The sequence below is a fragment of the Penicillium canescens genome (genome assembly GCF_028828765.1).
Source record: "Penicillium canescens strain IBT 15451 chromosome Unknown utg000001l_segment0_segment0, whole genome shotgun sequence".
Lineage (NCBI taxonomy): Eukaryota > Fungi > Ascomycota > Eurotiomycetes > Eurotiales > Aspergillaceae > Penicillium > Penicillium canescens.
The window spans coordinates 2278038-2295461 of record NW_026703963.1 but is presented as its reverse complement, the minus strand read 5'-3'; the positions used below and the strand labels follow the sequence as shown (position 1 = coordinate 2295461).

At 51.9% G+C, this 17424-nt stretch overlaps 9 protein-coding genes across 9 annotated transcripts; 3 read left to right on the top strand and 6 right to left on the bottom strand.

Annotated features, from left to right (window-relative positions):
• Positions 1-487: 487 nt before the first annotated feature.
• Positions 488-2896, top strand: N7446_000867 (putative JmjC domain protein; the record flags this gene model as incomplete). Its single annotated transcript, XM_058509634.1, has 2 exons — positions 488-755; positions 825-2896. The coding sequence occupies 2 exons, from the start codon at positions 488-490 to the stop codon at positions 2894-2896; spliced, it is 2340 nt and encodes a 779-aa protein (XP_058378613.1).
• A 180-nt stretch (positions 2897-3076) lies between these two features.
• Positions 3077-3926, bottom strand: N7446_000866 (uncharacterized protein; the record flags this gene model as incomplete). Its single annotated transcript, XM_058509633.1, has 3 exons — positions 3077-3259; positions 3312-3630; positions 3678-3926. The coding sequence occupies 3 exons, from the start codon at positions 3924-3926 to the stop codon at positions 3165-3167; spliced, it is 663 nt and encodes a 220-aa protein (XP_058378612.1). The 3' UTR covers positions 3077-3164.
• Positions 3927-3964: 38 nt separating this feature from the next.
• On the top strand, positions 3965-4615 carry N7446_000865 (cytochrome c oxidase assembly factor 1 family protein; the record flags this gene model as incomplete). Its single annotated transcript, XM_058509632.1, has 2 exons — positions 3965-4429; positions 4526-4615. 2 exons carry the CDS (start codon positions 3965-3967, stop codon positions 4613-4615), a joined length of 555 nt encoding a protein of 184 aa, XP_058378611.1.
• Positions 4616-4865: 250 nt separating this feature from the next.
• On the bottom strand, positions 4866-5877 carry N7446_000864 (mitochondrial 54S ribosomal protein uL3m; the record flags this gene model as incomplete). Its single annotated transcript, XM_058509631.1, has 2 exons — positions 5046-5877; positions 4866-4978 (listed from the first exon to the last, which is right to left on the bottom strand). Exons 1-2 carry the CDS (start codon positions 5824-5826, stop codon positions 4866-4868), a joined length of 894 nt encoding a protein of 297 aa, XP_058378610.1. The 5' UTR covers positions 5827-5877.
• A 318-nt stretch (positions 5878-6195) lies between these two features.
• N7446_000863 (uncharacterized protein) lies at positions 6196-7001 on the top strand (the record flags this gene model as incomplete). The annotated part of the gene is made up of 2 exons (XM_058509630.1): positions 6196-6775; positions 6850-7001. 2 exons carry the CDS (start codon positions 6196-6198, stop codon positions 6999-7001), a joined length of 732 nt encoding a protein of 243 aa, XP_058378609.1.
• A 394-nt stretch (positions 7002-7395) lies between these two features.
• phoC (uncharacterized protein) lies at positions 7396-11416 on the bottom strand (the record flags this gene model as incomplete). Its single annotated transcript, XM_058509629.1, is given in 8 exon segments — positions 7396-7608; positions 7683-7852; positions 7927-8949; positions 8967-10371; positions 10530-10652; positions 10711-10851; positions 10864-11134; positions 11388-11416. 8 exon segments carry the CDS (start codon positions 11414-11416, stop codon positions 7396-7398), a joined length of 3375 nt encoding a protein of 1124 aa, XP_058378608.1.
• Positions 11417-12023: 607 nt separating this feature from the next.
• N7446_000861 (uncharacterized protein) lies at positions 12024-13247 on the bottom strand (the record flags this gene model as incomplete). The annotated part of the gene is made up of 1 exon (XM_058509628.1): positions 12024-13247. The coding sequence occupies one exon, from the start codon at positions 13245-13247 to the stop codon at positions 12024-12026; it is 1224 nt and encodes a 407-aa protein (XP_058378607.1).
• Positions 13248-14325: 1078 nt separating this feature from the next.
• N7446_000860 (uncharacterized protein) lies at positions 14326-15630 on the bottom strand (the record flags this gene model as incomplete). The annotated part of the gene is made up of 1 exon (XM_058509627.1): positions 14326-15630. One exon carries the CDS (start codon positions 15628-15630, stop codon positions 14326-14328), a length of 1305 nt encoding a protein of 434 aa, XP_058378606.1.
• Positions 15631-15724: 94 nt separating this feature from the next.
• Positions 15725-16429, bottom strand: N7446_000859 (uncharacterized protein; the record flags this gene model as incomplete). The annotated part of the gene is made up of 1 exon (XM_058509626.1): positions 15725-16429. One exon carries the CDS (start codon positions 16427-16429, stop codon positions 15725-15727), a length of 705 nt encoding a protein of 234 aa, XP_058378605.1.
• Between the last annotated feature and the right edge of the window lie 995 nt (positions 16430-17424).

The window sequence follows — 17424 nt, the reverse complement described above, 5'->3', positions numbered from 1 at the left end:
TTTTTTTGAGACTTTGGAGATCTGTAGACATCACAGTCTTTTTAGACGTCTTCTTACATGTCTCTTGTAACTATCTTTGAATCTCCAACATGAAGCGACTTTCACGTGTGACTTCTGCCTGAGGCGCTTATCGACGCGGCATCCCGCGTTCCCCAGACGAACTCAGTGCGATGCAAAGCTTCCACTTCCTTTCCCCTCACCTGCCTTCGAACATCCCACTCGATTCCTTCCTACTTTCTGGTGTAATTTGTGTCTATCGTGTCTATCGTGTCTATCGTATCATTGTCAAGCCCACTGCCCAAACACGATAAGCTTCACCGTTGAATTGCGCATCCTCAGGTAATGAGGCTCGGATCCTTTCTTCTCGCAACCATCTGACACTTGCACCAAGTTTTTCTCACTGCCATTTTCCTTCCACGAAATGCACTTTACCATCTATCGAACCCCGAAAAGAAGTGCACACTAGCTCGATCCCAGCACAAACGAGATGCCCGCTCACCGAGCCCGCCTGGCCTTCGAGCCAATGCCCCCCGACCTCGATATTGACTATGTCGTGGATACGACGGAGAACTTCCAGTTCGCGGACCGAGTCACTTGTGACTCCCTCGATAGATTCTCTCTCGAGCAATTTGAGAAGCTCGCCCATTTCCAAGTGGTTTTGACCGGCAGACCGCTTGTCGTGGAAGGGTTTCACCAACGGTGGGACAAAGACCTCTTCTCTGAGAAATGGCTCCGAGAGAAGTATTCGTCAAAAAGTAAGCTGGTTCACTTGACTGTACGTTCCTCTTTCTTGGCCAAATCTAATTTCATCTCTCTCTTGACAGTCGAAGATGTTCGTGATCTCAGCAAGAAAAACAACCGGCCATTCACTATAGGGCATTATCTGAAAAGCCTTCCGCTCTTGTCCAAAAAGATCACCTCTGATAACTACATGGACAAAACCTGCCAGCGGCTTTACATGAAGGACATCGACTGCCCTTCGGAGTGGCAGGAAAACCTCGAGCAACTCATTCCACCGGCCTTGTTTTACCTAAATGATGCTCCAAAGCCTTTCTCTGGGCCTGCATCATCTGATACGAATGTGTCCTCGCACCCCAAATCCTCACAGGGCGAACCACTTGCCCCAGCGGGCGATCTAATGAGCAGTCTTCCACCAAGTATGCGGGCTGAAAATCTGATGTGTTATATTGGCCATGAAGGGACCTTCACACCAGCCCACCAAGAGATGTGTGCTAGTCTTGGCCACAACATCATGGTGGATGCTTCAGATGGTACCCCAGAGAACGGCCAAAAGACAGAACCCGGATCGTCGATCTGGCTTATGACCCAAACAAAGGACCGGCGCGTTGTGTCCGAGTACTGGATGTCTGTTCTGGGGCATGACATTGACATTGAGGATTATTTCGCTCCCATGCACGCATGGGCTATTGCTCCATTTAAGACGTGGGTCGTGAAGCAGAAACCCGGTGACCTTATTCTCGTTCCTCCTCTTGCAGCCCACCAGGTGTGGAATCGCGGCACGCGCACTATCAAGGTGGCGTGGAATCGGACTACTGTTGATACGCTGGAGCTGGCCTTAGGTGAAGCGCTACCACATGCGAGGATGGTTTGCCGGGATGAACAATACAAAAACAAAGCAATTGTTTTCTTTACCCTCGAGCGATATGCAAAGATGTTGCGACAGGCAACGAAGGTCGAGCACCCGGTGGTTGACGAGTTGTGGGCCGTCTTCAAAAGACTCTTCAGTATGTTCACAGACATTTTGTTGTCCGAAACATTTTCTCGGAAGACCCCAGAAAAAGATGTTGAGTATCATGCTTTCCAAAGCAATGTCACCTGCTCGTATTGCAGGTGCAATATCTTCAACCGTTTCCTTACCTGCCCCGGCTGTGCGCATTCTCTGGGCGGGGACCAGGATCCATACGACGTATGTATGGACTGCTACGTTATGGGAAGGAGCTGCGGATGCATTTCCAACCTGAAATGGGTGGAGCAGTTCCATTGGAAGGATCTGATAGATCGCTATGAGATATGGCGACGTCTAATCATTTCTTCCGATCCAGCGAACAAGAGCCTCAAGTCCGACTACCCCACCTTTGTTGTCGCTCGAGGAAAAGCGGCCACCAAAACGATTGCGGAAATTTGCCAGGAGCAAATGGCACGTCGGCCTTGGAACGATCCCAAGAAGCCCAAGGCTGTCAAGAAGGCAGAGATACTCGATACAGCCAGTGGGTCAGAGGACGACAGCCGATCCCGAAAGCGAAAAAAGATTCGGAAGCCAAAAAAGATCCATTCGGAGGATGTTCATCGCTGCCACGTCTGCCTCCATTTTGAAGTCAATTGGAAGCTCGCCCCTTGTTCAAATTGTGATCAGCGATACTGCTATGGCAGTCTATTCCGGGCCTTTGAAATCCCACCACAAGCCGTCATGGAGAAATATCACTGGTTATGTCCAAAGTGCCTGAAAGTGTGCAGCTGTGGGGCCTGCAAACGTGACTCCACAATGAGGCCCTATGAGCCCAACTGCACCGTTCTTGGGCATGATACCAGCAAGGTGGCGGACCCTCGAAGCGTGGAGACTTTGGTGGACTTCCGCAAGTCCAATCTCTGGTGGTTAAAGAAATTCGGCGATGACGTTCATGGGCGGATCCGGAAACACCAAGATGAAGCCGAGTCCGCCGAAGTAGAACGGCAAAAGACTCTGGAAGAACATGGGTTTCTTTTCGAGTCCAGCCCGTCGGAACACCAGACCCAAACCAGCAATGGCAATGGCAATGGACAGTTGAACGGAAGCGGCACCGAAGATGACGATGCAGAGCCCCAACGCCTGGATGAAGATATTCCTGTTGATCCGTCCCTGATGCTCAACAACGCCTTTCTAAACTTGGAAGACTGAGGCTGATTCAACATCCGGAAAATCCTTCCCCCCACCCTAAACCAAATGAACAGAGTCCATGAACACATTTGATTCCTTGAGAGTGCTTTTTGGTTCCTGGCGAGCTTGCAATTATTTGTTTAAGATTCCCCGAAGGGCTGCACCCTTCTGCGACAATTCTTTTTTTTTTTTTTTTTTTTTTTTTTTTTTTTCCAAATCTGGCTTATACTTTAATAATGACCACATGAAATCAGACATTCGACGTTTTCACATTGTCTCATGTACCTGGCTAAGCTCCTTTGTATTCGTACTGTAGATCTTTGAGGGGGGTGAGGTCTACAGAGCGCATCACCCTTTGCGCGAGAAGAATCGTCACAAGCATGACTATAGTAGACAATCAGGCGCTGTTCGGGCAGTGAAAGACAAGGAAACATACCTCCAGGCATCAAGTAGAGCACTGGCCGAATGCCCCATGAAGATCCCGCAGAGAGATACACCAAAGCCAGTAACAAGCAGACTGCACTAGTTCCAGGCACCAGACCAGCATGCAAGCGAGCCATCCGCTCATTACGGACCGTCATGGGCTTCTTGCCTTTGCGGTCTGACTGAAGCGGGGAGCTTCTCATGATGTACGCCGTTGTCAACAATGAGACCAGCCCGAGGAGAGAGAATAGCCGTTCGAAGTGACTCGAAGCTGACAGCACCGAAGAAACAAATACCACGGCAGTTATCAGTGGGAGTGCAGTGAAAACCATCTAAAAATATTCAGTGTTGGCCATCAAATACATAGGAAGATATGTACACTGTACTGAGCATTGCGGGCATCGTTCTGGCTCTGCAACTGTTCGATGACCTGTTCCTGCTCCTCATCGTCCAGCTCCTCGCGTTCGCCATCTGATTCCTCGGGATAACGAAAGGCCTTGCGCAATCTCACAGCAGCCATGATAGTGAAGAAGATAAAAGCTGACAACCTTGGAAGTATAGGTGGTGTGACGAATGGACTGTTTGTCATGTTTGCTTTTTTTCTTCCCGATACTGATACTTCCCCCATTTCCACCCAGACCAATACATCCGATCTTCAATCTCCTCATGGTCTTCTCTCGAGTATTCACCCGGCGCGCTGGGCTTGCCCGGCTATCAGGCCGTCAAAACGTCCCTTCACGGCGCACAATGATGCCGGCACCAGGCCCGAACACCGGTCCGCTGATGGAACGACGCGCAGACCGCGAGCTCCCGAACCCCAACTCTGGCGGACGGCGCTGGTTGTACACTCTACCTATCTTTGTGATCGCTACCGGAGCTGGCATGCTTGGAATCTTCAACTACCAGAAGTCTTCTTCGAGCGTGGTGAACAGCACGCTCTATGCTTTGCGGACATCTCCGCGGGCCCGCGAGATCCTCGGTGATGAGATCTACTTTGCGCAGCAGATCCCTTGGATTAGTGGCGAGATGAACCAATTGCATGGCCGTATCAACATCTCATTCTGGGTTAAGGGTACCAAAGCCCAGGGCAAGATGAAGTTCCACAGCATTCGACCGGATCGTATGAGTTACGTAAGTGTTCGGCGTTATTCGTTTCTTACATTTCTTACACAAGGACAAATACTCTGCATACCCTGGACCATTCGCATTGCTAACCGTCTATTCTAGTTCCGCACTGAGGAATGGAGCTTGGAGACTGAGGACGGAAATGTGGTTCAATTGCTCGACAGTGATAGCGATCCGTTCCGGCAAAACTGAAGACTGGTGGCTGTGTGTACAGATAAAGTAGTGCATGGGCTCAGGCGTTCTGGAACATCATTTATGGGACCATTTGTTGCGTTATAAGCCGAATTGGCAAAGTTCTTGCAAGGAACAGTGGCTATTGAGAGAAAAAAGGAAGAAGGATATCATTTTATGTATCATATACAAACGCCGCTCAAGTGAAACAATATCGCGCGTATAGTGTAATAGTACATGCCGTCCAAAGCCGAGGAAAATCTCCAATCAATTAAGCAGTTGCGGCGGCAGGTTCCGCAGTCTCTGCCTGCGGCATCTCGGGCCAGGGCTTCTTGATCGCATCCTGAATTCTCACGACGCAGCCCTTGGGACCACTGACAGCACCTACAGATTCGGAACAACGTTAGCAAAAAGGTCGTCCCAGAGCAAAATCAGAATTCAGATCACATACCGCTCACAACCACAATTCCATTCTCAGAATCCACCTTGAGAATCTTCAAGTTTTGAACGGTGTTCTGCTGGTTGCCCATGTTTCCAGCCATCTTCTTACCGGGGTAGACACGAGAACCACCACCCTGACCGGGACCGGAAGAACCCATGGAACGATGCGTCAAACTCACACCGTGACTACGGTCCTGACCACCGAAGCCGTGTCTCTTCATAACACCAGCAAAGCCCTTACCCTTGGTGTTAGAGCGAGCATCAACAAACTGGCCTTCCTGGAACCAGCCAGCCTCAATGCTCGAACCAATGGGGAGGAGACCGGCCTGATCCTTGACACGGAACTCGAAAATGTGACGCTTGGGCGAGAGGCCATTCACGGAGAAGTGACCGAGGAGAGACTTGGTAACATTGTTGGGGTGCTTCCAGCCAGCACCAACCTGGACAGCGTAGTATCCGTGTCTCTGACGGGTCTTGTGGGAGAGTACTTCGACACGGTCGAGCTGCAGGACGGTGCAGGGGATGCGCTTGCTAGTCTCGGGGTCGAAGATGGCGGTCATGCCCTTCTTGATTGCGATGGCACCGGTGCGGAGAGGGAGGGAGAAGGCCTTGCGGCGGAGAGCCGCTGTCGACGTCGACTCGAGAACGGGCAGGCCGGGGCCAATGTTGAAGCGGCTGGGCTTGGGGGGATTGAGTGATCTGATACCGAATGTCCGCACGGGAACATGGGGCGTAATCAATGCATCCCAGACTGGTGAGCAGAGCTGAAGCCCTCCTAGACGCGGCGACATCTTGGCTGATATTGAGAGTTAGTCGACTTGGCTGAGATGCGGGAAGTTTTTGGTTGTCGTGGTTAGTCAGCAATCCTGGAACTATACCCAAAGTTCACCACAACATTCACAGCTTTACATATATAGATAGGTTACTTTGAAAGAGCATAAATAACCCCTTTATTTTCCTGTAACCGTCTACAGATCAGATTGTACACCCACCAATCCCCTTATTCCCTAACCCCGACATACGCAGTCCGATCGGACCGGTACCCGAAAACGCCGAGAACTAAAAAAGATCCCGTCAGAAATCCTCCTTCTGACTGACACGCCCTCCGTAGACACACACTCACCCCAGTCGCCTTCACCGGAACCGGGAACATACAAAACATGTCCATACGGCCAACCCTCCTTTCAAAATGGATCTCGCGCCCTAGCGAGATTCTCCAAAGAACCACCACCAAAAACAACATATACATCGCCTCGACACGCACGTCTGCGCCACGCCACACCTCTATCCTATTCCAAGCAACACGGCGAACCCTCACCACTACTCCTGGCCAGACAAGCCGACTGACAGCGCGCCCTCGGCCTCGAGCAGGCCCCAACACCTTCCAGCAGCCTAAGCAGCGGCTCAACCGGCGGTTCAATTCCGGGTCAGCTGGAAATGGAGGATCACAGGCCCAGCCGGAAAAGGAATCGCTTTCGCAGCGCTTGAAGAAGCTCTCGAGGGAGTATGGATGGTCTGCGCTGGGTGTGTACCTTGCCTTGTCTGCGCTGGACTTCCCGTTCTGTTTTGCGGCGGTGCGCTTGTTGGGCGTTGAGCGCATTGGATATTGGGAGCATATTGCTGTTGAGTTCCTGAAGGATAGATTCAAGGGTGTTTGGCCTCGGATTCAGGCTGGTGAGGGCGAGGGTGATGGCCAGGGTCAGCTTGCTCAGGCAGAGGAGCGAAACCAGGAGGAAGCTAGTAAGTTTGGCTCTGTTTTTTTTGTTATTGTTTTGAGTCGAGATCGATGACTGACTGGCATTTTCTCACTGTAGGTATTTGGACTCAGCTTGCTCTTGCATACGCTATCCACAAGAGCTTTATCTTCATTCGGGTTCCTTTGACGGCTGCCGTGACACCAAAGGTCGTCAAGACGCTCCGGGGTTGGGGATGGAACATTGGAAAGCGCAAGCCGAAGAGTAAATGATGGTGATGTGATTATATAGCATAGCGGATACAGGATTTAGACTGGACCATTGTACATTATTAGCTATCTAGCTCTCTAATACGGCATTTTTGCCTTCTCCTCTCAACTTCTTCCCAAATCTACAAAGAAACCAGCCAACCCAAACCAAGACCAGATCTATCTCCAGCGCCAAGATGAGACAGGGAACGAGAAAAAGAAACTTAATAGCAACAAGATTGTTGGCATACGCTGAGAGAGATCTGCCTGATATACCCAACCAGAAGCAAATAGTGAGAGAAAGTATGGCGTGGCAAAGCTACCCAAGCTACCAAAGCTACCAAAGCTCGTAATTCGTTGCGGAAATTAGATTGTGACGTATGTAAAGGTGCTCGCCGAAGGGAAGAGAGGGTGGGGTTCACATATCAATCATATCGTTGAATCTGAGGATGCCGTTGGCTCTCATCACACCATTGACGCCGCCGGGCATGCGGTATGCCCACTCCGCAACGCCCATAGAATCGGCGTTGGGTAGCACTTCACGTTGGTCTTGACCGGCCTCGTCCGAGGTATCGGCCACGAGAACAAGGCCGAGCTCCTTGATAGTTTCAACAAGGGCAGGAACAACGTTCTACAGTATGGTCAGCAGAGGGGTCGAGAAGTGAATCGGACCCGAAGGTTCTCAGAGACAAAGCAAAGACTTACCAAAAGACTGGATCTGCAGATCAGACCCATGAAGTTGTTACTCTGGGCAATGCGTGCAGACTCCTTGATCGACATCGAAGCACGACCACTGCTATCAACATGGGGCTGCGAGTCAACGTTGCGAGCAAGGTCCCGAATCTGACCCAGGTCATTGCAGAGAAGAACAGGATCTAATGGGGATTAGCAGAGGTTCAATTATGGATGCAGGACACCCAAAACCATCCCCCAAAGGAATAAGTCTTACAGTTCGGCTGCTTCCAGTTGAGCGCAGTACAGATATTCGGGTTATAGGAAGTAAACACGACGGAACGCATAAAGTCCGGGTTCTTTTCTCTAGCCACACGAGCGTGGTCAAAGACATCAGTCAGAATGGCATCGGCGAAGCTGTTGATATCAGCCAATGAAGTCATGTCGAGCATCTTTTCTTCCGCGGGTGATGGGTAGAGAAGAGAGATGTTGACATTCAAGTCAATGGGGAGCTTGCGCAAGACATCATGCAGCGACAAGAAAGACGCGGCGAGGAGTCGATGAGTTTGCGGCATGTCGTTAACCCCCTCTGTTTCCAAGAATTGGAGGATCTGGGGCTGATTGACACCGCGTTCGGCCCCAATGGCCTGGAACTGCGCATAGGACAAGTGGGAAACTGGGATCTCAACGCCATGGTGGTTGATCATGAACTGAGGATAGAGAACTGCCACACGGTCTCGAGTCAATTGCACAAATAGCTGCATGTAATCTCCCGACAAACTGGAACCAGTGACCAGTCCATTGTGGTCCGAGTCAATCGCCCCGGTAGCCTTCCAGTATGTGGCAAAGTGGGTAATCTCCAAGGGGTCACCGTGATACGGCTTGATGACCTGGAAGTTGAAGCGCAGCTGACCAATTGCACGGAGTCGGGGGTCGAACAGCGGCAAGCAACCGGTGCCAGTGCTTGACGATTCGGCTCGGAAGATATCTGGCAGAGCCACGCTCTTGGCAATCACCTTGGAACCGAAAGTAGGGAAGATCTCAAAGTCAACGGCAAATGTGTCCAGGTTGTCCACGTGGAACGATATCGTGCGCGAGTCGTCCTGGATAGGTAGCATGATTGTGCGAGGAATAAGATCAGACAACTTGGAAGAGATAGTCATCCGAGCGGCAGGATAGCGTCCCGCCTGATCAAAGACGACGGACCCGACGTTCGCTTGATCAAATGTAAGCTGGACGAACACCTTTTTGTCAAGGAAGTTGTGGCCATAGCGACGCAGAGGAATGATGGGGGAGGTAACTCAAGATCTGGGATACCGTCGACCATCTCCATCTCCGATGCGCCTGGGTCCGTGGACATTGGCTCACCCATCGGGCCAGGTTCTTGCAGCCGCACGCCATTGAGAATGTCGATCGGTCGCTGTGAGGGTTTTTGCCCAGTCGGCTGAGCCCAAAGAAGAAGCATGCACTCCAGATGCCCTTCCCAGGCAGCGTAGTACATTGCTGAAAGGCCTTTTTCATCTGCAACCTGTGAATCAACACCTGATTCAAGAAGTGTGCGTAGACAGGGCACACAGCCTTCGCTGGCTGCGTGGAACAATGGAGTCCACTGATAAAGCTTGTCCTTTTGGTCAAGATCAGCGCCGTGCTGCTTGAGCAGCAATAAGAGCTGTGGAGATTGTGAAGCACGTGCAACCATGTGCTGTGGGTAAAGACCTTCGGCGTCCGGTAGCAACTTTGCATTTCGCTCGAGCAGCATCTTCACAATAGGAAGGGAGCCATGTTGACAAGCCAGGTTCAAGGGGATATGATCGGTGTCCGAATTTGGGTTGATTCTGGCATTACTGTACAGGACCTGCTCGGCGCATGCCAATTGGCCCTTGACAATGCTGTGAATCAGAGGGGTGAAGTTGTCATGGTCCATTATGTCAACGGTCTGGGGACCTGCCGCTAGCAGATCTCGGACCATATCAACGCGGCCATGCAAACAAGCATAGTGGAGAGGAATCCGACCATAGACATCGGACAGGGAGAAATCGACAGATGCCTTAAGGCCAGCCTTGAAAACAAAGTCTCGGCCAGAAATGGCCGCTTCGTGGAGGCAGTTCCGCTCATTGATATCGTCCTCTGCGTGGATGTCAACCAGATTGCTTTCTAATAGGAGAGCAAGAACCTCATCTGAGAATCCGTTGATGGCGGTCAAGAAGGTGCGAGTCGCACGTTCACGGGCATCTGGCATGGACTGTAACCTGGCCAGCCATTCACGCAGAGTCTGCATATTGCCCGTGGAGGCTGACTGCAGCATCTGAATATCCAACTCATCCTCCTCGGTTCCCAGGGATGCGGTGCGGTCCACAGGACGCGAGGCATCATATTGGATGTTCTCGCCCTCGGCCCAGGCCTCCAACTCCAATCGGGCGGTTGTGGCACGGTCCGCAAGGTCTCGGAGGATATCCCGGTTGAAACATGGTTGCACTTCCACAGCCCGATGTAGATATAGCTCTTTCATGCGAGACTTGGATGTTTTGTCCCATTTCTTCAGGATCTTGGACATGGCAGTCTCGTTAATCTCAACGAATTGCTGCAGCTTGTTGAGATCGCCATCGAATTGCTGGAAACCCTCAAACAGAGAAACGAAATTGGACGGCGCTTTGGAATTGGAGGAGGTTCGGGACTGGATCACCCGTTTCTTGTCAACTAGTGTCCGTAGACGAAGCGAGAACTAAGAAGTCATTAGCCCGGATAACATTATCCATATCAAAGGAACAACCATACCTCTGATTCTTTCTGAAGGTAAAATGTATTGACTTTCTCAATCTCTCGTTCCTACATCTCGAGGTCAGTGAATTGACTCATCTGCAAAAGATGTCTCGAACTTACCAAACGGAAGAAGAAGACCTCCTTGTTTGCGCGCAGAGCGAACTGAGGGTCATCTTCCCTCGCAATCTCCTCTGCGGTTCTTTGCGCGGGGATAGTAGGAGTGGCGCTGAGTTGCTTGATAAGCTGAAGCGGAATCAATTAGCCATGCGCGCGATTCCCAGCGGAGCGAACCATGACCGACCTTCTTCAGCGCCTTGTAGTTAACGAAGCTGGCGGCATATTCGGGGAGATCTAGCTGCCTGCGCTGAATCTGTTTGCCGAACTTCCTACCCGATGAAACCAATATCAGTAACCGCTCGGGATAGACCACGCCGGCACAGTACTGCAGACTTACATGACTGCACGATCTCGGAGAGAGCTTCAGCTCTCCCGAGCTTTGGAGATTGAGGTTGCTGTACTCAGCAAGCCGAAGCCGAGAGCTGGTGGGATGTGAACTTTGCTGTGCAATGTCGAGCGCGGGGTGTGTGTCAATGGAAGGAGAAGGGAGTGGGAGGACAGGAGGGAAGCGTCCGAGACCAGGTCTAAAAGAAACCAGCGCCTCGTGTCGAGCTAAGAGAGGGCCGGAGTTCGGTGGGGGAGACAGAGAGTGGGACAAGAGACGGAGGCTAGAGGCGGAGTAGCACCCAGAGAGATAAGATGTGTGACGTTGCTCCGGACAGGGCGACGAAGTGAAATAGTGAGGCAATGCGTATCAAGGATTAGAGAAAAGATTCAAGAAAAGATGGCGGGGCAGAGAGGGCACCAAAGTACCAGGTACCTATAGACTTGCCATATCTAGAGGGAAGGGAAAAAGATGGAGGTTAAGCCGAGGTGGGGAGCTCGAATGCAGTTGCCAATCACCGCGAACGGTGGACGCACGTTTCCTGCTGACTGGCACTTCCGAACATCACCCGTCAACCACCTGGGCACTAAGTATATACAAGGGTTTATATTACTTTTCTAGGGCATTCTATCTCAGCCACTTATTCTAGCCACATATTACTGACTGTTAGTCTAGAATCAAGTCGAGGTAAACCTCTCTCATTCCTAACAAATACAAGCCTGAAAAAGATGGGTAAATCCACTCTAGACACGCGAGGTATCATTGCAAATCTCGAGTATGTCCAGTGCATGGAAGCCGCCACGCTCAGCAGGAAATGTACAAAATGCAGCTCCTTACAATTCCCAAACAAAAAAGACGAACATAAGACGAATGTGACAGTAAAGAGTAAAAGAGCAAGCGATGCAGCTGGGACCAGATGCGCGGGATATATCAAACAGATGACCGAACGAAAATCAAAACCAACACGGGCCGATTATGGTAGAAATAGGGGGCAAAAAGGTTAAGGGGGAAATAGAGACATGACGAAGTGAAGGTCCATCGCGCCGGGAATTGGAACATGAGAGACCCGAAAGAAATGAATGTAGTCGGCGGTGGTGAAGGCAAGGAGCGTGGTATTGTGCATGAAGAAAGAGAATGCCGAGCTTTTGGTTGAGATTAAAGAAAAAATCTGGCTAGAAGTTCTGGGCAATACCGGCATTCCCTTGTCGTGGGTAGACCCCGGGGTTTTCGATGCGTGTGTTGCGACGTGCCTGGACATCGCGAATGACGGGCTGATAGGACTCGTCACCGTAGGCGCCGTGGGTGTTGATGTCGCCGTAGTACGGGTTTTCACTGTAGTAGCCACCCGAAGGGTGTGCTGCAGACATGTGGCTTTCTTCCGAAGCCTCGGAGCGGTTGGCAGCTGAGTAGGCAGAGGATGCGTTGGAGGGGCCGCGGTGGATGTCGCCAGTGCGGTTGTTGGCGGCTACAGGCGCGGCACCAAGCACACCAATGGGCTCAATTTCGCCAGAGTCCGGTCGAACTCCATCCGAGTATTGCACAGTGCCTTCGCTGGGAGTTGCGCCATGGTGGTAGCCGGGACTGCTTCCTTCGGACATGGCAAGACCGCCCATGCCGCTGGAGAGGTTGGTGGAGGCCTTGCGTCCGGCAGAGGTAGTTCCCCAGCCACGGTAGCCAGAGGAAGTGTCGTCCTTGGGTGCCACTACGCCTGCCATTCCGGGGAGAGTTGGGTCGTTGTTGGGGTTGAAGCCGTACTCCTCCACCTCCTTGCGACGCTCCTCCTCGTTCGCCTTGTTCGCCTTGCGCTTGCGCCAGAAGAAGATGGCTGCCAAGACGATCAATGCCACCGAAACTACTGGCACAACGACTGCAACGGCAATTGTTCCACTGGGAGAAAGACCGCCGGAGCTTGCTGCTCCAGTAGAGGTTGCGAGAGCGGCAGAGTCGGTCGCGCTGGAAGATGTGATGGACGAGGTACCAGTGTTTTCACTCGGCGCGGTAGACGTAACGTAAACAACGGTCGTTCCGGATGAACCGCTACTGGTCGATGGAAGTACAGTGGTCGAAGGGGCCTCGGTGGTCGGCTCGGTTGTGGAAGTAGAGGTTGATGATGTGGGTGTCGTGGATGTAGACGAAGAGGTCGTAGTAGGCTCGGTCGTGGAGGTCTTACTGGTACTACTCGAGCTTGTAGTGCTGCTGGTACTGGTGCTGGTGCTGCTAGTAGTCGCTTCGCTGGCGGTGGTTGTAGGCTGACTAGCCGAGGTCGAGGTTGTTCCGGCCGCAGCAGTGGCCGTGGTTGCTGCCGCCTCACTGGTCGCCGCATTTGTTGCCGCAGTGTCAGCAGCTGCCGCACTGGTATTGGCAGCGGCTGCAGCAGGGCCTGCCTTGGAAGACATCTTGATTCGTATTGCCGATTAGAAGATACAATGATCCGACGCGGTGAGTTTAGCGGTCGGGATCAATGCGATCCTGAATCAGGACACCGTTTGGCGAGTTTCGAAAATGGGATGAATGGGATAGAGAATCGTATGCTGAGTGGATTCAACAGTCAAAATTGAAACCGGATTGAATAACGAAAGACTATAATGAACGCGTTTAAAGAGGGACTGGATTATGGTCGGAGGCTCAGGGGGTGTGGGGGAAAATGAATATCGACGATATCGCAATCGGAGCGAAAAGAAGAAAAAGCAAAAGCAAAAGCAGCGAAAAGAAAAGAAAAGAAGAGGAGAAGAAGCAGAACTCACAATCTCAGGCTGTAGCCATGGGAGAGAGGGAGATGTGTGTGGAAGAGGAGGAAGAAGTGGGAAGTGGAGAATCCGTACGATTGCAGCGTATGCACATTCTTAGCGGTAAGAATAGATCTTCGTTTTAATTACTTGCACTCTGAGAGAGTTGCAGTTGCAGTTGCAGTTGCAGTTTCGCATCCCGCATGCAGTAGTCAACAGTCAACAAACACCTGCTTATGGTAATCCCTTGATGTAACTGTCATATCCCCCTGCGATCATAGGGCTCATGGCTTATTTTCCACCTGAGATTTCCCGAGAATACAGAGAGACTCAGGCCTACCGCGGGTGAGCAAGGGAGAGACTGGGCCCGGGGACATTGCCCCATCCGTTGCTCCAGTAAGAAAGACGCATCGGCTTGATGATGCGGATTGTCTCGGTCCACTCTTCGCTTCAACGGTCTATTAAAAGGATGAAATGGTGAACTCCTATCCGGTTTTTCAGTACAATACCGTATTCAGCCCGAGTCTAGACACTTTAATCTTAAGATCTAACATATGTACAGCCCACTGGGCAGAATAAGTAAAATTGCGATCTATTTACGCCGGTAGATCTCCAGTAAAAGAAAAGATAAGATCCCAGAGGCAACCCCAGACGAAGGAAGGAAAAAAAAAAGACACAAAAGAAGATCATCACATGCTCTTATACAAGGTCCAAAAACAGAGTCATGACGAAAGACTGAACCCGTCTATTATTTGTTGTTATTCAAATCCCAGTGCGGACGCAGGCTGGTCATCAAATCGTCCTTGGTGCCGACCGTGTCCGCCGGCAAGCGACTGATGCGGTAGTTGCCCATGCGGATATTGTTCATGTGGGTATTTGAAACACCAGTCCGGTTACTGCGGATACTACCAGCATCGCTGCCGGCGCCCTCGTTCTTGAAACGTGGCGGGGGTACGAAGTCCAGGTTCGTGTACGTTCCAGACTTCCGCAGAGCGTGTGGGCTGGGCATGACGGCGAGCTCATCAAAGGCAGAGGCCAGCGGGGTGTGCGCACGCACAGCTGGGCTATAAGGTCGCATGCCACCGGTAGGCGTCTCGGGGCGACCCGCACGCTGGTCGCGGAAGCCGTTTGCGGGAGCAAAGTCCACAGCGGACATGAGAGATTCATCTCTCAGCATGTGAGGAGTGGGAAGAACCTGAAGCGGTGCCGGAGGGGGCATCGGCTTCCGGGGAGCTCTGGGACCAGGCATACGCCCGGAGGCGGAGGAGAAAGCCCGGGGCCCGGATGCAGACGAGAAGGAACGAGGGCCCGGGGAGAAGCCATTGAAGCCTGCAGAGTTCGTGGCCTGATGACGAGCGGCTCCCTGGAAGCGTGGAGGAGCACGTGGCGGCGGCGTCATAGCACGACGGGTCACCGGCTCAGCGAAGGGAGCCGGTGCGGCATCAAAGTAGTCGCCAGTGACTGGGTCATAGACGAAACCACCGTCCTCGTAGAACTCAGGCCCGAAGTCTTCGTAATATGTGGTCTCCCGGCCAGTCTTGCTCTCATCGAAGTACTCCTTGTAGAAGGAGCGAATCCGATTGGCACGCTGCTCAGGGTTGTCTGCAGGGTCTTCTGGCGGCAGCGGGCGCAATCCGAGAGTCATCCGGCGGGTGTCGCGGTGTTCATCATATGGCTTGTCCAGGATTTGAGGCTCCTCTGGGAGTTCAGGGTGCTTGTTTTCGTGGCTTGGGACATCATGATGTCCAGCCGTAGCATGGACGTTGACTGGAGGAATCATGAGTTCCGACTTGCGATCATCACCATAGTCACTACTGGTAACATCGCTGGCCGGCAGAGAAATACGGGGAAGCTGCGATGCCGTCTGGCCGTGCCCAGAGTCGTGCGGTGATTGGGAAGGCTCAGGTAGCGGGAAGTTTAAGCGTCCTTCAGGCGCACTGGCATGGTTTGTCTCGGTCTCGAATCCGAAATGGAGACTGGGGGTAGAATCCAGGTGAGGCAGGGGCTCCGGGGATGCGAAATCCCGGTCAGTTGTGGCACTGCCAGGCGCCATACTGTGTTCCTGTGCAACAGGGGCCGGAGGAGTCACACCGGGAACCGGCCCAAGGAAATCCTTGCGCTGATTCACGGGGCTACCTCTTTGAGATTCAGTGGGGGGAGCTATAAATCGGCGGGGAAGAGCGAGACATCCTCTGGGCATTCCGAAGAAGACCCGAGTCAGGTTCATCAGCAGCTCCATATCGGGTTGGCGAACCGCCAAAGCTAGAGGCATCATCTCGGTGTCCCCTGGGGAAGGACCGAACGGAGCCATTGTCACCCAAAAATGTGGCGGGGCGGTACTTGTCATCATCTATTGAACGAGAAATGGAGTGTAGAGAGTCCCGGGAGCTCTTCATGCCCGGGGGGATCAGATAAGGGCCCACGTCGAGAGACAGGCCCTTGGTGTGGTTGGGTTCTGACATCGGGGGCATGGCTCCAGGGCCTCTCCTCTGTGTAGCCGGTCCAACTGTATCCATTCCAAAATCAAGTGATTTATGTTTATCGTTTGCATCTTCCCGTAGAAGTTTCTTGACATGTCTTCGGTGAAGCACAATCAGAACGATAATGGCACACAGGATGGGAAGACCTGCACCAAGCACGACTGGCAAGACGGTCGTGGTCATGTTACTGGTAGGCTTTTCTCCATTTGTCGAGCCAGATGCTGATGACTCGGGAGCTCGCGCCACGAGAGACGGCATCGTAGCTAAAGGTGTGGTACTAGGGACCAAAAATGGCAGGCGATGCGAAGGGACGACATCCCGGCGAACCGGGGCATGCCTCATCACCAAGCCGGCATGGTGAGCATGAGACATAGTCGAAGCCGGTCTGGAGGGCGTGATCAACACGGTAATGGCGAAAGCCGATCAGATGGTGCTCGTCATTGAAGTTCAACACAGTATAAAAAGGAGCGGAAGGGTCAAACTAGCCAAACTAGAGACAATAAAGAGTGAACGGGGACGAGGTCCTCAAAAAGAGCGGCGGCCAGCAGCCAAGAGTGTGGAAACGAGAGATGGGAAGAAGAAAAGAGGAGAAAGCGAGATGAGTTCTAGAATATGGGGCCCTAAGCACACAGTCATATTAACTTACCGTTCTCCGCATCCCCCTGAGCTCTTACTGTAATACATATGTCCTTCTTAATTTAGGACTCCGTGCAGAGTACTCTGTACAGCCTCCTTATTTTCTTTTGTTTATTGTCTAATCTTCCCTTTCCTCTCTGCAGCAAGCAAGGTGAATTCTGAGACCTCAGTACGGAGTCGATAGGGGGCCTCAGCGGTGTGCACCAATCACCGAGCGGCTGCCCCTGAGGCCGTCGAAATTACGGAGTATACACTAATGTATCCTCACTGTAAGGGCCCAAGGGGCGTCTTTTCGTTCCTTCAAGCCTTCTTTCTGATTCTGCTTGGCTATGCTTATAGTCATGGTAGTTATAGTTAACGTTATAGTTGTTTCGTATTCGGGTATAATAATGGTCCTTATCGGGATCCCGTATATGTCGACTCCTTTAATTCGAGACGCCGGCGTGGCCCGTCATTCCCAAGCCCTGCCCCCTCCCCAATGAAACGCAGATAACGGATGAGTTAATGTTAATGTGCCGTACCTGTCGCATCCCCACGTGAGACATTCCCCTCCAAGTCTATATAGCTGTTACATCGGTGATTTTTGTTTTCACAGAGCTCAAGCTCTCCAACTATTATTCTGTGGGAAGCAGTATTTCTTGGCAAAGGTACTTTTGTTTGGTAGGTAATTAGATAAGAGCGTTTTTAATAAGTTAGCGTGCTCAGTGCCTGTGGTACCCGGACTAGTAAAT